This window comes from Tauraco erythrolophus, chromosome 2 (assembly GCF_009769465.1).
Source record: "Tauraco erythrolophus isolate bTauEry1 chromosome 2, bTauEry1.pri, whole genome shotgun sequence".
Taxonomy (NCBI): Eukaryota; Metazoa; Chordata; class Aves; order Musophagiformes; family Musophagidae; genus Tauraco; species Tauraco erythrolophus.
Genome location: NC_141466.1, coordinates 119,515,975 through 119,536,959, shown reverse-complemented (window position 1 = coordinate 119,536,959; position 20,985 = coordinate 119,515,975). Strand labels below are relative to the sequence as shown.

The following is a 20,985-nucleotide window of genomic DNA, read 5'->3' as shown; positions in this document are numbered from 1 at the left end:
TGTTTGATGCACTTGTATTTATTGCACTGACAGCAGAGGAACGCTTACTTGGCTCTGGAGAGTGATGTGCGCATTTCAGCTAATGTTGCTGCTGGCAGCTGGCTTGGGGCAAAGTGAAGCCTGAGCCAGAGGGTGGCTGGCTGCCTTTGTCCCCTGTGACAGAGCTGAGGGTCCAGCATGTGAACCGCTGGTGTTGGTGATCCCAGCACCGCCATTCCCGTTAGCAGGCCAGAGATATGCTTGGAAATTTAAACTGAAATGTTTATCTAAAGTGGTGTAGTTTTAATAAAGGCATTGACTGCTGATCACCTTCACCCTGGCAGTTTTTGGGACTTTTTCCCCAGTTGGGCAGGTCAGCTGGGTGTGTGGCAGGGCTGCAGTAGGGTTGTGCATGGGAGATGAGCTCGCAGCTGGGCCTGGGCAAGTCTTTGTGCCTGCTGCCAGCTCTGGGTGAGCGGCTTTCCTGGAGCCCAGTGGGTCTGTGCCTGTAGATCAGCTGCAGCTGAGGCTCTGCTTCCCCACTGGGGATGGGGGAAATGGGAGCTGCCTGTGGGACTTCTAACACAGGAGCCCTGTGTGCTGTTTGCAAACCCAACACTGTAACCCCCGTCTCAGTGCATATACTCATCACACCAGAGGTTCAGGTAAATGGCTTTTGCTCACGCTAGCCCAGTGCAGCCTCTGGTACCAGCTTCCTCCTGTACCCCCCATGCGCTGGCATGACTGACCTTTCTGCCATGGGCATGTTGTCCCCATGACGATGCCTGCACCATGCCAGCTGCAGGGGACCACATCCCATGAAGCCCCAGCTGGGGAAGGCCAGCATGGAGTAGTCACCAGTCAGCCCAAAGTCAAACCAGTAGGTGTTCTGGTTCTTTTAATGAGTTGGTGTCACACAGGGGAGTACTGGTGTGCTACACAGCACTACAGGTGTTAAACTCTGACCCCAGCACCGGGAGGGACACATGGAGCAGCATGCCCCAGCTGTGGAGGGACGGAAGAGATGTGATACCATTCACCCCCTGGTAGCACCCAGCATACAGCTGTGCCTGGAGAACCAAGAGCCTACTCGGGGCCTATGGTCCCAGCAGGGTCAGCCCCACAGCTGGCAGTGGCAGGTACAACCCTCTCTATGCAGACATGGAGGCTAAAAATCCCTGGAGTGGCTTGGTTACTGGGCTTCTAGTTAACAAAGAGGTGTGGGAAGAGGCTAGGGGGAAGCTCTGTGGCAAGGAAGTTGCTGATCCCAGGCCCTCTCTCCTTCCCCTTGTGGCACGTAGCATTTGACATTGGTGCCTGAACTGGGGCCAGCTGCTGTAACAGCCAGCTCCATCTTCTCTATGTTACTGGGGAAGGGGGTGACAAGCAGGGCAGACAGTGACCTCTCCCTCCCTTGCCCTTGGGGCTGGCAGACCAACTGGAGGAGGATGGAGGAGGATGCAAGACGCACTCCGTTGGCTAAACCTGCTCATGAGGCAGGGTCATGAAGGCCAGGCCAGGCTGCATGCAGGGGGAGAGGGAAGGATTTAGTTGGAAAGCCCTTGTTGAGCAGACAGCACAGCTGTGGAAGACTTATCTGAGGTCATCTCACTAAAAGCACTATGCAGCACATGCAGGCTGGATATGTGGGTACAAACAGAAGGTCCTTTCTCCTCTCCCCCAGCTCCTGTTTCTCAGTCAGGGCTTCTCCTCAGAGCATCCTTCTATTCCCCTGAGGGAAAGGCCTTGTTTCTGCAGAAACAGAAATGCAGGTGGGGCCTCCTGGGTTGGGAACCTATCACTCCTGCCTTCCTTCTGTGCTCACATCAATCTCGGGGGAGGTTGGGTGGGGGGATTTTTGTGGCAGATGGCTCCACACCCCAGATCTCCTGGGCATACTCTGTGATGGTCCTGTCACTGGAGAACTTGCCCGAGCATGCAATGTTCCTGATGACCTTCTTAGTCCACTCCCGGGGGTCCTGGGAAGAGGAGAGGCAATGTCAGCAGTCAGTCTCTCAAGCAGCTCTGTCCCACCTCGCAGCCTTGCAGAGCACTGGCTGTGCACGCTGGGCCGGTTTAAACACCGTGGTGTGTGGGGCTGCTGAAGCAGCAAAACTGCCTCGCCCTGCCCCATGGCCCCACGATGGGGTGTCCATGAAAAGGGCTCCACAGGAGTTCACTCATCCCAGCTGCCCGCCGTTTCCCTACTGCACTGCCATGGCCAAGGACCCCATCCCTTGGTAGTGGGCAGCTCCTACCTTGAAGAGCTGGTCCACTTGGCTTTGGCATTTAATGTACGCCTCATAGTCGGCAAACACCTTAAACCTGAAACCCAAAGCAGAGTATGGTTAGGGTTTTGCCTGCTCAAGGGTCTCAGCCTGGTGGGACAAGGTAGCATAGACACCTTCCTGCGGGCAGGGCTTAGCCTCTGCGTGAGGGGACCCCAGCCACCTGGGAAGGAGGCCTGGGCAGGCTGAAAGCAGCCCACCAGAGGGGATGCTTGCCAGGACGCACCTGTCATGGTACATCAGCATGTTCACGACGTCCCTGAAGCAATCAGGGTCTCGAGGGGAGAAAAATCCGCTGCTGATCTGGTCGATAGCCTGTCGCAGCTCTGGCAGGCGTTCATAGTACTCCCGCGCGTTGTACCTGCACCCAGCAGAGACAGGCTGTAGGGACTGATGCTCTGCCCTGGGGCCCAGCACCCGGAGAGCAGGACCTGGCATGTCTGGGGCAGGGAGGGCAGGCAGGATGTCCTGTTTGCTCCTGAGGAGCCTTGTTCCTGGGCCTGTGTTCATCAGAGCACCCTGCTAGCAGGTCCAAGACCATCTGCAGTGCCTGAAACACTTTGCACCCAGGCTCACATCCCCTTCACAGCCACTGTGCTATGGGCAAGCTGCCTGGGCGACATCCTTGATGGACCATCCACTGACCAGCCCAGGGTGGAGGCTGCCTCCAGCCCCTGCTTTTTCCTGCTCCAGAGCTGCCCAGGGAGAAGGGTGTTCCTCCCAGAGCTCATGGCTCTCCCTGTCAGAGCTGGGAGTTGTATCCCATCTGACAAGCCCTAGCATGCATTGGGCTCTCCCCAGCACCAACCCTTGGCGATCCAGGGCCTCCACGTCCTCCACCCGCATGCCAAAGATGAAGAGGTTTTCTTCGCCTGCCTCCTCAGCCATCTCCACATTAGCCCCATCCATGGTACCAATGGTGAGGGCCCCGTTCACCATGAACTTCATGTTTCCAGTACCCGAGGCCTCCGTGCCAGCTGTGGAGATCTGCTGGGAGAGATCCGCTGCTGGGATCACTGCCGGGTGCAAGAGAGATAGGAGTTAATCCATGGCACACTACAGCTCCCCACAACTTGGGCCCAGGACAGCAAAACACCCTGGGCATCTGCTAGTGGCCCTGCTGACCTCAACCTCAGCCCAAACAGTGCGGCTCTGGGGCCAGAGCCAGGCTCAGCCCTGCTGCTGCCCCATGCAGCTGTTGTCACTCCTGCACGAAGCTGGCTTCCTGCCCTGTGTGGAGCCCTCAGGCCCTTCCTAAGGAAGAGCCAGGTGACCTGCCATGATAACCTCTCAGGCCAGCCAGTTTCTGGGCTCAACGGGGACATGCCCGGTTCCTGATATGTGCTTACACAAGACCAGACGTACCCTTCTCAGCCAAGGATACCCGGTAGTTCTCCAGGAAGATGACCTTGAGCCTGTCCCCCACATAGGGATCGTTGTTGATGACCTCACCGATGGATGTGATGAGTTTGATGATCATCTTAGCCATGTGGTAGCCAGGGGCCGCCTGAAGAAGAGCAGCCCAGAAAAGGTGAAGGCTTTTAAGGAAGGGAGAACATGAAGGGTGCCAGTGCAGATCCTCACCACAGGGAGATTCGGCCTCACCTCTGCTGTTCACAGAGATCAGCAAAAACACCCTACTGGGATTCCTGAGCCACAGGGAAAGAGTGATGGGGCATGGGGCCTTCTTTGGACTGAGTAGTCCACAAAGGTGTTTCCTGAAGAGCCTGCCAGCAGACATGTGCTGGCTAACCTACAGGGGGCCTGGCAAAGCCCCAGAGAGGGGACAGCACCTTCCCCACATCCCCACTGAGCCACGCATGCACAGAGTCTGGAGCACATGTTACCTTTCCTCCAATCATAATAGTCCTGGGCACGAAGGATTTGGATGGACTGCTTCTGATGCCTGAAAGAGCAGGAACACAACTGAAGTGAAGATAAACTGGACAGAGTTTATTGCATGCATTAGAGGTGGGCTGGGATGCCAGCCCAAGTCACATGGACCCAGCAAACTTGCAGGACCCTGAAGCCCAACCAGGCATCTGCGGGATCTATGCTGAGCAAAAACAGGCTGCAAAGTCCTTGGAGAACTACTCAAGCCAGCACAACACAGAGCTCCAATGACTTGTCTCCCTTTGGGAATGGCTAGGGGCCCCAAGCATAAACTGGGGAGTGGAGTTTTAACTTGCAGGTCAGTCCTAACACCTGCAGTACAGGTGGGGGGGTTACCTGGGCCCTGGGACCCAGCTGGGCAGGAGATGTGGGCTGTGACCTCTTCCTCAGAGCTCTGCATGACCCCTCAGACATTGTCTTCCCTCCTGGAGAGAAACCCCTCATGACAGGAGGGCAGAGCTAGGCTCAGGAGTCCTTCACCACCAGCTGGCATACCTTTACATGGGAACCCTGGCAGTGAGAGGCTGGGAGGACACCCCATGCCTGTCAGCCCAGGCGGGACTTACGGTTGTAGAGAGTGATAGCATGCAGGCAATTCAGCAGCTGCCGCTTGTACTCATGGATTCGCTTGACCTGAACATCGAACATGGACGAAGGGTTGATCTTGACCTTGTACTGCTCCTCCAAGTAGGCTGCAAACTTCAGCTTGTTCTCCTGGCAAGAAAAACTGATGAGGAACAGGCACGGGTTCCAAGGCCTTGCATCAGAAGTGAGTGTTTGCTGCTGGGATGTTCCCGGGAGCATGGTGCCTTCAGTCTACTCCCCTCACCCCACTCCAGTGCACATACCTGTTTGACTTTGCCACATCCCTGATAAAAGTCTCATTATTGATGAAATCCAGTAGCTTCTTCAGCTGCTCAGATCTGTGTTAAAGCTTCCCCGATTTTCTAAAAGAACAAACCAGAGAGGGATGTCACCCCGTGAGACACCTCATCCAGTCCACAACTGCACTCCCCCAACAGAGCTGACACAGTCCCACTGAGAATCAGAAAGAGGCACTCTGGCCAGGAAAAGGGGCACAGTTTCTTAGGGCAAGGTTACTTCTTTATGTCATTGGGTAGCTCAAAGGTACATGGGAAACAGGGCACTCGGAAAAACCCAAACAAATCCTTCCCTGTCTAGGAACTTTAGAGGGAGGATGCGTGGCACACGTACCAGGGCCTCCTGGCAGCTGGAGAAACAGAAGGGCAGGACATAAAGATACATTTAATTGCAGGATGTTATTCAGTTATGGCATGTCACAGTGTGAAGCAAAAACCTGTGCTAAAGGGCCTGGTAAACAAAGGAGGCAGAACACGGGCAGGAGCTCCAAGGGAGCTGTTCGTGCCTGTGACGCTGCAGACACCCCATTCCACACGCCATGGTACTGCCCAACAGGCTGTGTGGAGCCACTGCAAGGGCAGGGAACCACATCCAAACTCCTGCAACTATTTTGGCCAACTCTTGCATCACTGACTTTAAAGCTCAGCTAGTCTCACACCCATGTGGTGCAACACACGTGCTCCTCCCAGGCTGTCCTCACTTACACCCTCCAGGCATTAGCCTCAGCGCTGATCAGACCACACCACGAGGTGATCAGAGATGAACGGACCATGCTCAGCCCCTCGCTTGCGACTCACCTCGGCAATAACATCAGCCAGACCTGGGTTGCACAGCAGGAGCCAGCGCCTCGGCGTGATCCCATTTGTCTTGTTCTGACACTTCTCTGGCTCCAGCTCATAGAAATCCTTGAACCTGGAAAAACAGAGAGAGCTGAACCACCCAGGAGCTTCAGCTGGGCCCTCACTGTATGTGCTCCTGACTCAAGGCAGTCTCTGCAGATCTCCTGTAATCAGTGTGAAGTCTCTACACTGCCTCTCACCCCTTCCTCAGCCATAATGCCGAGCGTTTCACTATCTCCAAAGGGAGGAGGAGTTAGACCTTGGCACGCACAAGAATGAGACAGTCTCCCCAGCCTGCCGTGCCCAGCAGGGCAACCAAAGCAGACCATGATGCCCAGTCGCTCCAGGGAGCCCCCCAGGCTTGCAGGCAAAGCCCCAGTGAGTGGAGAGGGTGGGTGCCTTGGTGTCCCCCCAACTCACACTGAGTTCTTGACAATGTCTGAGTGGATGCGGGCCACGCCGTTGACCCGCATGGGAGCCCAATCACGCAGAGAGGCGCCATGTTAATACGTTTGCAGTCACCCTCCTCGATCACCGACATTCTCCGGAGACGGTCAATGTCCCCTGGGTAGAGAGCTGCCACCCGCTGCAGGCGGGCAGGCAGAAAAGAGGGACATTAGCAACCCAGCCACAGAGTCCAGGAGCATTCCCATCCTAAAGGCAGCCAGATCAAGACCCCAGAGTTCCCACAGCGTGTGACCAGCCCAGTCCCTTACGTCCAGGTGCATTTGGTTGAGGGCGTAAATTGATCTCCAGGTGACGTGGCAGCAGCTTTTCAAACATGGAGACTGGCCAGCGCTCCAGGGCTTCAGGGCAGCACAGTGTGGTTGGTGTAGGCACAGGTCCGTTTTGTGATCTCCCAGGCCTGCGTTACAGATGGCAGGTTAACGCTTGGGTGCCCCGGCCAGGAGGAGAAAGGAAACCCCACATGAGGACAGGACAGCAGCTCTGTCCCTTGCAAGGTTCAGCATGGACTTCCCGGCTTTGCTTACCTTGTCCCAATCCACCTTCTCCACATCTACCAGATCCGCATGAGCTCTGGGATGGGACAGGGCAGGGTGGGGTGTCATTTAGCTGAATAGCCACCTGCAACACAGACTTTCTGGGCTCAGTCCTGGTAGGGATAGGATCAGGACAGTGGTCCTGCACACATCGGATTGAGGTGAGGTCAGCCCCAAGCCTCTTCTCCTGGCCGCATCCCAGAAATACCTCCCAGGAATTGAGCTATTCAACCTTTGTAAGTTTTGCCCCAAATTGCAATTTTTTCCCTGGGAAAATAGGCCCAGAGATCACCCAGTTTTTCAACGCAAATCGCCAGGTCTTTGCATACGTGCCCCCATCTGGTCCTGAGCATCCTGCTCTCCCTGATGACAGGCAGGTCTGGCTGAAATGCCCCAGACTCTCTCTACCCACCAAACTCACCTTGTCTGGGAAGGTTTCAAAGCATGTTCTCACAGGGGTCTCGACAGCCAAAGTTGGAGGACTTAAAGCGGCGGATGATGTCTTGGAGGGTAGCAGCCGACCACAAAGTACTCCTGTTTCAGCCGCAGCTCCTTGCTTCAAAGAACTGCAAGTGGGGAACAGCAGCTGCCATCCCCAGCTGGCAGCCAAATCCCTGGAGATGCTCCCTAAACATGCTGACACACTTCCCAAGAGGCCTCACAGGTTCAGGACCTCATCAGGGCAAATGTGGATGTTCCTCATACTGCCTCTGATGAGGCAGCAGCTGTAGGGACTAGAGAAGTAGCTCAGCATCCCAAACGGCTGCCTCCAGAGGGCAACAGAACCTGTCCCATCCATACTACTTCTACAGAGCAAAGTGCAGCTGCCTCCCTCACTGCAAGACCCTTTGCAGGACTTTAGACTCCCTGCAACAGCCAGGGAGACAGTGTCTCTGGACACACTAGCTGCCTCCCATGCATGCTACACATCACGCTGGTCTATTTTAAAACACCAGCAGCAATGAGAGAGTGGGGGGTAAAGTGCAGGAGATGAGCTTTTCCAGTACAGATGCTAATCCATGACTAGATAATGAGGGTTCTTCCCTTTCGGATCCAGTGCATAGTGAGTGCATGGCCTGAGACAGTCCCTGCAGTGAGAAATCCCTTGAACTGGGGCTGGAAAAGAGTGTCCCCTCATGGCCACCTCTGAAATGTACAACTCACTTTTGCAAAAGGTTAAGTCATGCAATTGGAAACTGCCTTGAATCTGAAGGAGTAACATGCCTTCCCATCCCTTGCAGCACGGAACACAGCACGCTATACAATATGGTCCAGACTCGCAGCTGCCATCAGTCAGCTGAGACTCTCTAGAGCCAGCAGAGTTGTGTCTGTTCACTGAGAATTACGGGGCCAACCTGTTGTATTAAGAATCCTCAAACCAGAAAAATAAACATCAGGTGGCCATGACCTTCCAGAGCTTGCAAACAAGGTGATACAACTACAGGAAGGACGATCCCGAGCAGCAGGAAAGAGAGGCAAGAGGATCACTCACGTTGTCATTGGGGTACAGGACTCTGGATATATTTTCTGCCAGGTTTCTGTCCAACACCGCCTCAATGTAGTCACCTACGTTGACTGCAGCGAGAGAGAAATAAACACAGCACTGCAGCACTGTAGAGGTTCAGGCAGGTCCCTGACACTGCGCTTTTCCCTCATCTCTCACAGAAAGATTTGTAACAGGAAACATTCAGGCTGTTATTAATGGAATAGAATGGGAATGTACATGTGTGAAAAGCACCAGAGAGACAGGAGGAGATGGGATAAGAGAAAGGCACATCTGCATGAAGTTTCTCCACACATCAGGAAGGACAGACAGAAACTGAAGCAGATAGCTGGAGAAGGCAAAAAAGGAAGCGAGTAACCAGCCATCTTGCTTAAGGACTAAGGAGAAATGGGGCAGCACAAAACTGCAATCACACTAACTCCTAAAGGGTACAAAAGGCTCATCCAAAACCAGCTTGCCACTGCGAATCAAGGATTCAGGAGACATTATGAGGACTCAAGAGCCACCACCCCTTGTCTCACACAAGTTTTCCTGGCAGGGCTGCTTGGGCACACACATCTCTGCACTTGCCAGTATGGAGGAATAAATCCAATCAGTCTGGTCTAAAACCTCTTCTTCTGTACAGCCTAGCACTGGCACTCAGTATGTTAGTTGCCCTGTGGTCGCTCTTCAGTGCTACAATTAGAGCCTGAAAAATTCCCCAGAGAGGTCACAGGTAAACCCAAGGAAACCAACAGTAAAGTGGGCTGTGCTGCTCTTTTCCTTCAGCACTGGGGGATGATGCTGCACAGACATGACCCTCCATGGCAAGTGTGGATTTGAAGCTCATTTGGTGACGTGGAAAACACAGTGGCAGGTGGTCTATCACTTGGGCAAGGCATAGGGCAGCTTTTGAGAGCATGGTAAGTGTGATGGGGATGGAAGGAGCACAGATGGGTGACCTGGTGCTCTGAAAGTGGTTGGACGTACTGTGATCCGTGGATGCGCGCACAGGGCTGTGTTTTGGAGGTAGCCAGGAGGTATGGATAAAGCAGGCCAGATGGAGAGTGCTGTGCCAGGTGCTATGCACACAGGAACAACTGTGTCCCAGCCTGGCCGGAAGAGAGGCAGCGGAGGGATAGCACTTACATTCTTGGAGGTTGAAGTCATTGGGCGCTTTTGCAGACCACAGCCTCATGGTGTTCACAGTGTTGTTCTTGTATCCTGGCACTGGTGTGTCATAAGGCATAGCAAGGACAATCTGCAAAAGGACAGTATTCCCCTCTGGTTAGCAGCACAGTGGCCTCAGAGAAGGTGGGAAAGTGGCTGAAACCTCTACAGGAAGAATCCAGAGGACAGTGACAACTCCAGGCTGTGGTAAGGATCTCACCTCACTAAAACACACTTGCTGAGCTTCACAGACTTCCCTGCTATCATGGGCACTTCCAGCACCCACTGGCAAAGCACTACTAGGAGAAGTAGAGCTGTCTTGAGCTTTACTGACAAACTGGAGTTAAAAGTCCCTCAATTAAATGTAAAAGAGAGATGCAAGCAACCTGATGACCTTCCTATACCAACTGGCATACCTATTATTTATTCACCAGAGCACTGCAAGCATCCTCAGCTGGCCACTGTGACTCTGTCTGTGCTGGGATAGGGCCAGGGCAGCTGGGACCTTTCTGTTTGCATCTGGGATTAAACTCCACAGCCCGAATACTGCCTGTTAGCTTTCTGCAGCCTGCCAGGACCAAACTCTACTACCACAGCACCCGTTCCCAGAGCAATTCACCCAATGGTTAAGGTTTGTTGAAACTGTCTGGGTAAATCCACTGAGATCTCCAGCACCCAAACTGAACATGAGTGCAAAACTCTTAGTGCAGTCTATGGATGATGCTTAAGCCTCAGGATGCTGCACATACGGCTACAGTGAGTAACGCTGGGGCTCCCAGCTCAGATTACACTAGCCAGGCAAGGCACGGGTGTGCTTCCAAGCTTGCGTGCTCCAGCTCACTGCTGCGCCAACATCTTCGTGCCTCTAGACCTGCCAAGCAGCAAGGCAAGGCACCCAGACCTCAGTGTGGAACAAAGAGGCTGAGGGCTTATGCCAGCAGAGCTGAACGTGCTTGCAGAGCAAGGCCCTGATCCTGCAGCACGGAGCCCTGGCCACCTCTCTGACACTGGCAAAAGGAGCCGGCATCCTCCTGAACGTGTCGGTGCGCACTGGCATGACAGCCCCACAGCCAGAGGCTGTCCCACGCAGAGATGCAGGAGGCAGCAGAGAACTGAAGGAACTGTGCTCACAGGGCAGGGAAAACCCAAGCAGATCAGCACGTTGGCCCTGAACAGCCTCTTTGTGCTGGCGTCAGCAACACCTCCCTCTGGGAGAATCAGCAAGGGCTCAGGCTCTCACAGCTGCTATTACCAGCTCCGAACATGGAAAAAGGCAGAAAGCCTGCCCTTCCTGAGCCATGGGACTGGGGCACACATCACATGAACTGAGCGGTGCTATATTTGGAGACTCTGCCTTTGGCTTTTTTGAGCCTTTCCAACTTGTTCGCTTAAAGGCACTATCTGAAAATTCACCTCCTTGTAGGCAGCAGTGTTTCCACTGCACTGCTTGAGATCCCTGAAACCCCAGACTACTGCCAGGGTCAGAAGAGGAGCACATGGAAAGGCAGTGGCACTCGCTCCCCAGGTGGATGTCTGCTTTTCCAAAAAGCTCTGGCACAGTGCCTCTACGCTGTGGTGTCGAACCCCTGCTCTGTATGTGTTCTGGGAACAGCCTAGGTCACTGCACAGCCTTCGACAACCAGGGTCCCTGGAAAAGGACCTGGTTTCTTTCTCCTCTGAGCGGGTCCAGGCGACTCTGCAACTGAGCTTCAGCTCTTGCTGCTGAAAAGAATGGCTTGGCTTTATGACTGTGTGCTCCTCAGATGGACAGAGCTGGCTCATCAGGCTGAGAGACCCTTGAACATCATGGGAACAAGGCTAGGTCATGTCCCTGAATCACAGAGAAATTCACAGTCCTTCCTTCCTCCATCCTGGCCAGTGTTTAGACAGGAGAGGCTGAAACATCTTCAGTCCTCTTAACAAATCTGTGCCTCTTGAAATGCCTCCCTCAGCTGTAAGGCTGGAATGCATTCACGATGCAGCAGCCTGTGTTCTGAGCAGGCACGTCCTCCTGAAGCACAGCATCACCTCCCAGCTGTGGGAGGTTGAAGAAGTGTTTGGTCTCCATGAGGCCACAAAACAAGGCCTCCGGGCAGACTGAAGACTTGAAACCACGCTTCCAGCCTCCCCCGACAGCACTCTACCCATCAGGCAGGCGGGAAAGAGGAACTTGCTCTGATCATGGGAGTTAAACACCCACGGGATTGCTCCATGGCCACTCCATGAGATGAACCTCCACCCACAGCAGCAGCGCTACTCCTGGCTACCGCTCACTCAAACCACCTACAAAACTACTGGGTTTGAGTGAGCGGTAGCCAGGAGCAGCGCAGAAGTAGCCTAGCACAGCTGCTGGAGATACAGTCCTCCTCTGACATAAATGCATGCAAGACTGTGGAGCTTCAGCCTGGGGATCAGTAGAGAAGGAGGAACCAACTGATCTGAAGTTATGGCTGTGACTGAATGTCACCTCTCTTTTTCCTCAAATCCTGCTGCAGCCATAGCCAACGAAGTCACCTTCGTAACTGCAAGGGTAGTAGAGAGGGTTTTGCCAGACTGGGAGAGAAGCAAAGTCTGATCACCTCAGGGAGCCTGGGGACAGATTGTGCCCTCCACACTACCCTGGCCTGTCCTCCCCCAGTCCAGCACTAAGTGAGATGTTGGTACCTGGGTGTTGATCCACTTCACACCCTCTGGGGTGTGATCCACATGGCCGTAGAAGTGCACGGGGAGCATGTACTCTGGCCGAGCTTTCTCCCAGGGATTGCCATAGCGTAGCCAGTCATCGGCCTCCTCCACCTAAAAGAGGCAAACGGGGTTCAAGTGATGGTTCATGTCTCCAAGTAAAGGCTAAACTAGACTCTCAGAAGGGAGGCCATTTTCAAAGCAAAGCTTTAGTAAGCTGGCTTTAAAAATGGATGTGCAGAGGCCTCTAGAGGACAACTGGGCTTCTCGAAACACAGATGACTGCATCCCAGCTGGTGTAAATACATCAGCTTCTTTGCACTTTGCAGAGCTGTACAGGTTTAAACCACCCAGACTGCCCAGACCTGTGCACTCAGTCTATCTCGAGGGCTTTACATCCAGTTTGATCATGACAGCGGGATATGTGGAATATATGTTCCAGGCCACAAACCACCCCCTGTAACCCAGGTCTTGCTAGGTTCCCTGCCCTCTGACAGAGACGATTCCTCCTCCCTGCTCATAACAGCACCAACGGGAGTGAAGCGAGTTCAGCAGAGCCACCAAGGCTGGTGGGCACCAGAAACCAGAGAGGCTGAGGCACTTGGAAAGATGCTCTGTGCCTGCAGGCATTTCTCTGCCAGGCGGGGGGCAGGTCTGAGCCACAACCCAGCATCGCCACCACCCCTGTTCTTTTTTAGGTAACGTTAAGCCAACTACAGTGGATGCTGTTTTCCCCATTTTCACCATTTATAGGGCCTAGCATTACAGCTTCTTTGTGGAGGAGGAAAAAACAATCCTCAAACCTCTCACCCTTCCTGACTTATGGAGAGATATTTTAAAAGGAAAAAAGGTTCTTTATGCTTAGAAGCAAGGCAGGTCTCCTAATGGAAACCACTTCCAGACATACACTAGGGAAAACTACCAGCTGGGGCAGTTTTTTAGCTTATTTTCATTCACAAAATATTACGACCATTAATGCTACAGAAGAATCCCTGTGTAAGCCCCAACTGCCAGCCTCCCAGGGAACCCACAGGGGCAGCAGCACCCCAGGCACTTGCATGTGTTCCATCATGTTTCAAATTCATCCTCCACCAGACACCTTCATTAGGTGTTCAGCCACATCTCCATCCTTAGCCTGACTCCTTGCCCACTCCCTGCCAGGCCGGATGGGACTCTCTCAGGTTGTTGCAGTTCCAACACCATCTTGCCAGCCTGGTCACTGACATGGATGAGCTTGCATGTGTCCCAGGGTGAGTGCCTGCCACACACGTCCCCCACTGCCCTCACCATTTCTCTTTGCTCAGGCAGAGAGACCCCTAATGCTGAGCCTTAGGGTCAGCACAAGCGGTATGAAGTGACAGCCCATTTAGCAGCAGCCAGGTGATGGGCTCAAAAGCCCAATTTATGAACAGCCCAAGGCACCGCAGCACCGTTTGTGTAGACAAGCCCTGTCCACAGGCAGAGGCGGCCACTGCAGCACGAAACAGAAGGAGAAGGAGTGACCTGAGTTTGCCAATGTACCTGCCAGCCACCGATGATCTTCTGATTGAAGATACCGAACTCGTAGCGGATGCCGTAACCATATGCCGCCAGCCCCAGTGTGGCCATGGAGTCTAGGAAGCAAGCTGGAAGAGCAGAGGCATGGTCATGCTGCAAGGAACCGCACCCGTCGCTCGTTGCACCTGCTATGGTGTGATGTGCACAAGGGTGAGGAGCTGCCACACTGATGCTGCTGGAAACATTTATTACTCAAAGGAAATCTGTGTGCAGAAGGGAAAGAGGGCACAGCCTGCAGCAGGACCCCACACATGTCCTGCTGAGCCACCACGAACACCCCAAAGTCGCTGGTAACAAGAACAAGTCACCAAAAACCCAAATCCAGCCTTGTTGCAGTGAGAGCTCTTCTAAACTTGCCCAAGGTGCCCATACCTTGCTCTAAGCCTGCCCGCCTGGTAAAGCACAGCTTCTGACCTCAACTCAGTGCTCCACCAGCTACTTTGCTATTACCTCTGTCAAAGCAAACTCTTCCAGCCCTCAGTCCAGGGAAGCTCTGGTAAAGATCATCCCCGGCATTTCCATGGCATTGGGGAGCTCTCGTCTCCGGCAGTCCCGTGGGACAGGCAGACTGAAATAGCAGCCAAAAAATCTGCCTACGTGAGAGCTGCTCGAGCGCTGCTGAGAAGTGAGACATTCTGCAGGGAGGTGAGGAGAAAGGCTCCAGACAGCCTCTTTCAGCCGCAGCCCCACCTCCTGCGCCGCAGACTACACAACTATGGCTCCTGGATGCTCTCAATGGGGAGGGGGCTCACTTCTGGCCAGCCAGGAGCAGACAGGAAGGCACTATGTTGCCGAAGGGCTACAGGGCAAATGCAGGCTGATGTCTGCACACTGTCCCACTGCGGTGCTGGCAGTGAGGACGTGACAGCCTCCAGGCACGCCACCCTCAGTCCCTGTGTGCTCTGCGCGAGGAAGGGGCTCCCCTCTCCCCATATTACCTGCCAGGCGGCCCAGGCCTCCGTTTCCCAGCCCAGCATCTTCTTCGATTTCTTCCAGCTCCTCCAAGTCCAAACCCAGCTATTGGGGAAAGAGTCACAACAGAACATGTCAGCACCCGAAGCCCACACCCTGGGGCTGCTCTTTGAGGAGGGCAAAACACAGATCCCAAAACAACCCACACCACAGGAAATTAAACCTGCGAGGGTTGCTACATGCCCCCACTCTCCCTTCCCCACAAAGTATCTCATCAGCCTCAGGTCCTTGGGCAGCCCAACTAATGGGAAAACAATTTAGCCCACCATCAAACATTGCCTTCCATGGACTAGGTTTCCTTAGAGACCTCAAACAAAACACTCGTGTCCTGGCAGCCCCTCACGCCAAGAGGCCCTTCTACTGAACTCGCTGCTGGAGACAGGATGGCGAACAGCCACCTTGGCACGCAAGGGACTGCTGAACCCTGCCTGGGTGTGTGCATCGCCCCTCTGCTCACACCTGCCCAGTCCCTGAGGAAGGGCACGACCACACTGGCAGCTGGTTAGCTATTCCACTCCGTGCCTTCCTGCATCCTGCCCAGCCTGCCACCAAGTTCCTTGGCCGGAGTCCGTGGCTGGAAGTGGTTGTCTCCTCTGCTGCATCTCTAACGCCATTTGTTCTCCAGCCTGAGGGCTGCTGCCGGATGAAGGCTAAGCGTGCCAGCAGCAAGGACTCTCCAGGAGTCAAGAGATGCTGCCTCTTGGTGGGCAGCAGTATCTCACCTCAGTGCCAGGGAAGACAGTGGGGAGTCAGGCCCACACCATGGCTGCTCCCTAAACCACTCTCGCAGTGCTTCTAGTGGTCTGCAACCACAAGCTGGGAAAGCCTCATGCAGTGTGACATGGTCATGAAAACCAAGGTGAATTCTCTCAGTGACAGAGCCATGCTGGCTGACACCTCCCATCCCAGCTGGCCACTGGCCATGACAAGCTCCACATATCAGAGGCTACAGCGAGAGAAGCCTCTGCTTGCATGTCGAGCCAAATCAACACGTGGAAAATGCTTTGCAAAGGGACTTGAGGATGCTCCTTGAAAAAAAACAGCCTGCCTTCTAAGGCATGACACCTCAGAGAGGAAATGTGTCAGGTCCCTCCTTGGAAATCCTTCCTCGTCCCTTGGCAGGGAAAATATCAGCCAGGATATTTCATCAGCAATCAGCTCCTCATTTTAAGAGACTGACAGAGCCCAACTTCTGCTAGAAAGTGTAACACGGATCGATCCGGTGGTGCGAGAGGGAAGAGGAGGAGGGAAATAAAGCTTTTGGGTAAGAAAGCCCAAAAACTCATACTCTGTCAAAAAGGTAACTGTTTTGCTGCAGAGATGGCTGCAAGCTTAAGCAATGATGGCATCGCATTTGTTTGCCTTGATGGTACTCTGCTGTGCTTTTTCCAGTTTGAACTCATCCGACGACATTTTAACCCAAGAAAACGATTTCTTCCCTTCTTCCTTCCCAGTGATTCACTTTTACCTGGCAGCGCTGCTGCAGTGCCTTGTGTACCTGCATATGTGAACTGTAATTTAGTGTTTTGGTGCTCCAGTTTCCCCTTCTGGCTGAGCCTCCCCGTCAGACTACTTATCGCATGACGAGCCATCATCTCTCCTAGGAATGGAAAGCTATTTGCAGCCTGAGATTCCCGAGTCTTTTGGGATACTGGGTGTTGCTTTCTGGGTACTTTTCTGGATTTTCCCAGCCACTACAGGAATATGATGGTTCGAGAAAACCATACTCCAAAACTCAAGGAACCTCAAGGTCTCCCTATGGTCTTCTCTAGGGAATGAAAAACACTAACAGAGAGCCAAGTCTCACTTCATTTAGTCAAAATAACATCCTTAGGAAGAAGCCCTGAGAAATAAAGATACCCAGCCCTCTGTGTAGAAAAGTTTGGCCACTTCCTCAGGGGAACCCCGGTACCCCAAGACTTCACCTGGTAAATGGCTTCGTCACAAGCGTTCTGCAGGCCCAGGTTCACCATGGTGTTCTGCAGGGTACGGCCCATGTAGAACTCCAGGGACAGGTAGTAAATGCGCTGGGGAGGCAAAGCAAGATGCTTACACACAGCACAGCACTTCGCTTTCACCAGCGTTGCTTCAAATTAAAAGTAGACTCAAATGCTTTCCAGAGCAGGGACATCTTCCCAAACAGGCTCTTGGTGCCTGCTCCTGAACACCACACACGGCAGTTTGTTTGTCAGAAGGATCTCAGGCAGCATGTGAGCCAACCCTCAGCTGCGCCTCTCCCTGCCAACAGCCTTCTATAGAAAAATCTCGTTGCCTGTTAAGTGTTTCCCTAATTAACTTGGGGCAAGAATTATCTTGGATGCCAAATGGTATATTTATACACTGTCAAGCTCACTTGAGGTGATGCTTACACTGGGCTTTTGAAATTTTCCCATGCTGAGCTGAGGCTGATCCAGACCCTCCTGAAAACCCAGAGCGAGCCCCCCACCCCACACACACCAGCCAGGCTCTGGGCCAGGCCCCTTCCCACTAGGGATTTTCCAGTGCTCCTATCACACGGATCCTCCTGTCCTCCCTGTGCCGAGTTTTTCACACTCATGTCACTCGGTTGAACAAACTGTCCCATGGGTGGCAGGGTTCCCAGCACATCTGTGCAAGACAGGCTGCTCTGCGGTGACCTTCCAAGTTCCAGAGGAGCTGTGCCTGTGCCACGAATGCTAATGAAAGCCTGTTTGTAGGATGAGAAGCATGCTATGCAAACTTCTTCCCTCACTCAGATTTATCACTATAGATGTTTTCTATAAATAAACAGGAATTCTTAACAGAGCAATAGCCTGACTTTAAATCGTGCTTCCCCTTGAACTTCTTTCATTGCTGGGATCTTTCCCTGATAGCCTTGAGACATGCTAAGCAGCAGGATTACCCGCTCTGCCACCTCTGCTGGGAGTCCAGAAAGGTCCATCTGTTCCTTGGGGCTCATCGGAAAGACTGAACACATCGCACAATTGCATAAATACCCTGCTCCTCTGAGTCTCCTGCAGGGATGTCTTTCAAGTGAAAATCTAAGTGCAGGGGACAGCAAGCAAACCTACTCCAAGCTCCTCTTAACCTTTATGGGATCGGTAGAATCCCTTCTGTTAGCGCAGCAACACAGATCACACCGTATTTACGTGAGTAAGGGTAAAAGGGAGAGCTCCACGCACTGGCGTAACTCCCAGCGTGCGTGCAGCTGTACCAGCGTGAAAGCGGAGTTTGTTTCTTTTGTCAAGGCAATATTCATAACCCCAAGAAAAGAGATGACTTGGGGAGGCAGATGCCTGCACGCTGGGAAAGTACGTGCCTTTTCTAGTACACACCTTCCCTCCGGGGCTCGCCAGTGAAGTGCTGGATCAGCTCTTAATTCAAAAGGATTAGGGCTGAATAACATCCTGCAGCCCCCAACATCTCCAGCATCACTGGCCTGACTTGACAAGTGGGCAGGAAAGGAAGGAGCAGGCCCTTGCTTCGCTCCAGAGGGCACGCAAGCCTCCAAGTCCCCCGGGGAACCATGGACTCCCTGGGTTTGGTGACCTAGGAGAGTTTGCCTGGTTTGCACAAGGCCAGAAACTCCTCTCCAGCCTCAAAGCTGAGCCACCTGTGGGCTCTGCAGGTGCAAAGCCAGGACATGGCTGTGCTGAGGCATGTGCTGGGACATGGAGGTGATGATGCCCACAGGGGACACCACCGCAGTGGTGCAAGTGCAGGACATGGCTGCGGTGAAGGGTGCAGAGGAGCTGGCAGCAGCAAGGCCCATGTGAGGACACACTCACAGAGGGATCACAGGGGACATGGTCATGACAAGGTGCAGGGAGTCACAGTCGTGGGATGCCCGAGGGAGTGAGGGCTGCAGCAAGGCTCATTGAGACAGGGCTGCAAAGAAGCAATGGGGATGCAGCCAAGGCAAGATGTGTGAGCAAGGGACACCGCCATGGTGATACCCCTCAGGGACATGGCCATAATGAGGTGTGTGAAGCCTTGGCCATGGCAAGATGCACGTGAGGGAATTAGCCACGGTGATGCCCATGGGAAAACCGCCAGAGCAGGTTGCATGGGAAGGATATGGCTGTGCTGATGCCCACGGGGACGAAGCCATGCTGAGGTGCACGAGGGACACAGCCATGGCAAGGAGCCCCGGCTGCGGTGATGCCCAAGGGGACGCTGCCACGGCGAGGTGCACGAGACGGACACGACCGCAGGGATGCCCCCGGGCCGCATCCGCAGCGGCACCCGTCAGGGAGACACGAAGACACCCGCGGGGCCCGCAGGGACGGCGCAGCGGCTGCGCCCGCACCCCCGGGGCCCGGCTCCCCCCGCGGCGGGGCCGGAGGGGCTCACCTTGGGGTCCCGCTCGTAGTAGTGCTGCTGGGTGCGGATCCAGCGCCCCACCAGGTGGTCGCGCACCGTGTGCGCCAGCGCGAAGTAGTAGTCGCGGGGGGTGGCGACGTTGCGGTCCTTGACGAGGGTGAAGTGGAGGTGGCGGTTGAAGCTCTTGCGCACCTCCGCCACGTCCCCCAGCCCCGCGATCCCCCGCACGCTGATCTGCTTCCGCCGCTCCCCGTCGCTGAGCGGCGCCGCCATCCCTGCGCCGCCGCCCAACCAGCTCCGCCGCCGGCTCTGGCTCTGCCGCAGCCGGGGCCGCGGCCACTGCGCCTGCGCCTGCGTCCCCGCGCCGAGGCGGGGCCCCGCACGGCTGGCGCGCAGCCCGGCCCCCGGTGAGGGGAACGGCCGTCCGCCCCGTCCGACCCGTCCGCGCCGGGACGGGCCGCGGCACCGGGCGAAGGGCGGGGCTGGCACCACCCCGCCGCCCGCCCCGTACCGTCGGCCCGCCCCTGGCTCGGGACCGGGGTGGCGGCGGGGGCGGGCTGATGGGCACGGAGATGGCGTGTAGGGCTGAGGATGGCAATAGAGGGCTGGGATGGTGCAAGGGGACGGGGATGGCATGAGGGGCTGGGATGGTGCGTGGGCATGGGAATGGCTTGAGGGGACAGGGATGGCATGTGGGGATGGTGGAGGGGTGATGGGGATGGTGAAGGGACTGGGATGGCATGAGGGGACAAGCATGGCATCAGGGAACTCATTTCTCAACCCACCCACCCTGCGGGCTCTGGTGCTAACAGTCACACCACCATCACCACCACCACCATGTTTTCATTTTGAATTGGGGTTTATTGTCAGTACAGTGGGGTTCAAGTGTCCCCTGTACACTCAGCTGCAGAGCCAGCAGCCATGCAGCACCCACACTGCCATACCACATCTTGGTGGCCCAGGGAAAGGACGAGGCTGTGGCCATGAGCCCACAAGCCAGGGCACGTGCTGCTGGCTCTTTGGGAGGCTGGGCTCTTTTGCATCCCCAAAAGACCACTCGGATCTGCTCTAAACATCCATACGAATACACTACAATTCCACAGTCAGGTTACAAATAGCACAGGTTACTCCCCAGCTCCCGTTGCCTCTGAGACCACTTCTAGCCCGCGTACAGGACACTGCTGAGGGGTGCACTGCAGCTGCCCTGCCATGGCTCCGTGCAACCACAATACACCCATTTGGCAAAGTGACAGCGTCTGCAGGAAGTGGCACTCGAAACACCATGTAAACACGCCCATCCCGGGCCCTGCATCAACCTTACCAAGGCACAAATGTTTGTGAGGTCCAACAAGCCGTGCTCAGGGTTTATTTTTGTGGTTGTATCTTGTTCATCGATCTTACCTTGACTGACTCCAGAACTGTCAAATCCAGCACTAGCTCTGTACCCAACTCCTAGGCCTTGCTTGTCTAGATCCAGCAAATCTGATGTTGTCTTCCACGATCCATCTCCCAACAGCCAAGGAACCAACTTCAGGCTGTAGGCTTTAACCCTACAGGGCATATAGGCTCTGATTCCTGCCTCTAAGTCCATATCCAGTTTCTAGAGTGCTCCTGAGCTTTGCCAGTTCAGCAAGTGGAAAGCAGAGCTAAGAATTCCACACTGCCTTTCAAAGCTGCTGCCTGTCAGCAGCACATCTGTGTAAATGCACTGTCTTTGCATGCGCACACACACAAGGTCACCTTCAAACACAGTAATAAAATAGAAATCATCACTGAAAACTGCTGACAAACAGGAAAAAACACCCTGAAATCAGGACAGTAAAGAGTTCCTTCTGGAGTGACGACTTCAGCACAGTACAAGCAAACAGTACAGCCATATTCCAAAAAGGTGTATTTTTCTCATAGAGATCATAGATGTCCTGCAAAGTCTTGGCTTT

At 54.4% G+C, this 20,985-nt stretch overlaps 1 protein-coding gene across 1 annotated transcript; it reads right to left on the bottom strand.

The window, feature by feature from the left end:
* Positions 1 to 1,640: 1,640 nt before the first annotated feature.
* Positions 1,641 to 19,321, bottom strand: PYGB (glycogen phosphorylase B). Its single transcript, XM_086626390.1, is given in 26 exon segments — positions 1,641 to 1,958; positions 2,238 to 2,304; positions 2,494 to 2,628; positions 3,076 to 3,283; positions 3,633 to 3,774; positions 4,115 to 4,173; positions 4,727 to 4,871; positions 5,005 to 5,076; positions 5,789 to 5,954; positions 6,302 to 6,357; positions 6,360 to 6,467; positions 6,598 to 6,627; positions 6,629 to 6,694; positions 6,696 to 6,746; positions 6,874 to 6,942; positions 6,944 to 6,967; positions 7,304 to 7,339; positions 7,341 to 7,400; positions 7,402 to 7,434; positions 8,375 to 8,457; positions 9,515 to 9,626; positions 12,200 to 12,331; positions 13,739 to 13,842; positions 14,713 to 14,791; positions 16,672 to 16,773; positions 19,079 to 19,321. Coding segments are annotated over 26 exon segments (2,535 nt in total). The 3' UTR covers positions 1,641 to 1,805.
* Between the last annotated feature and the right edge of the window lie 1,664 nt (positions 19,322 to 20,985).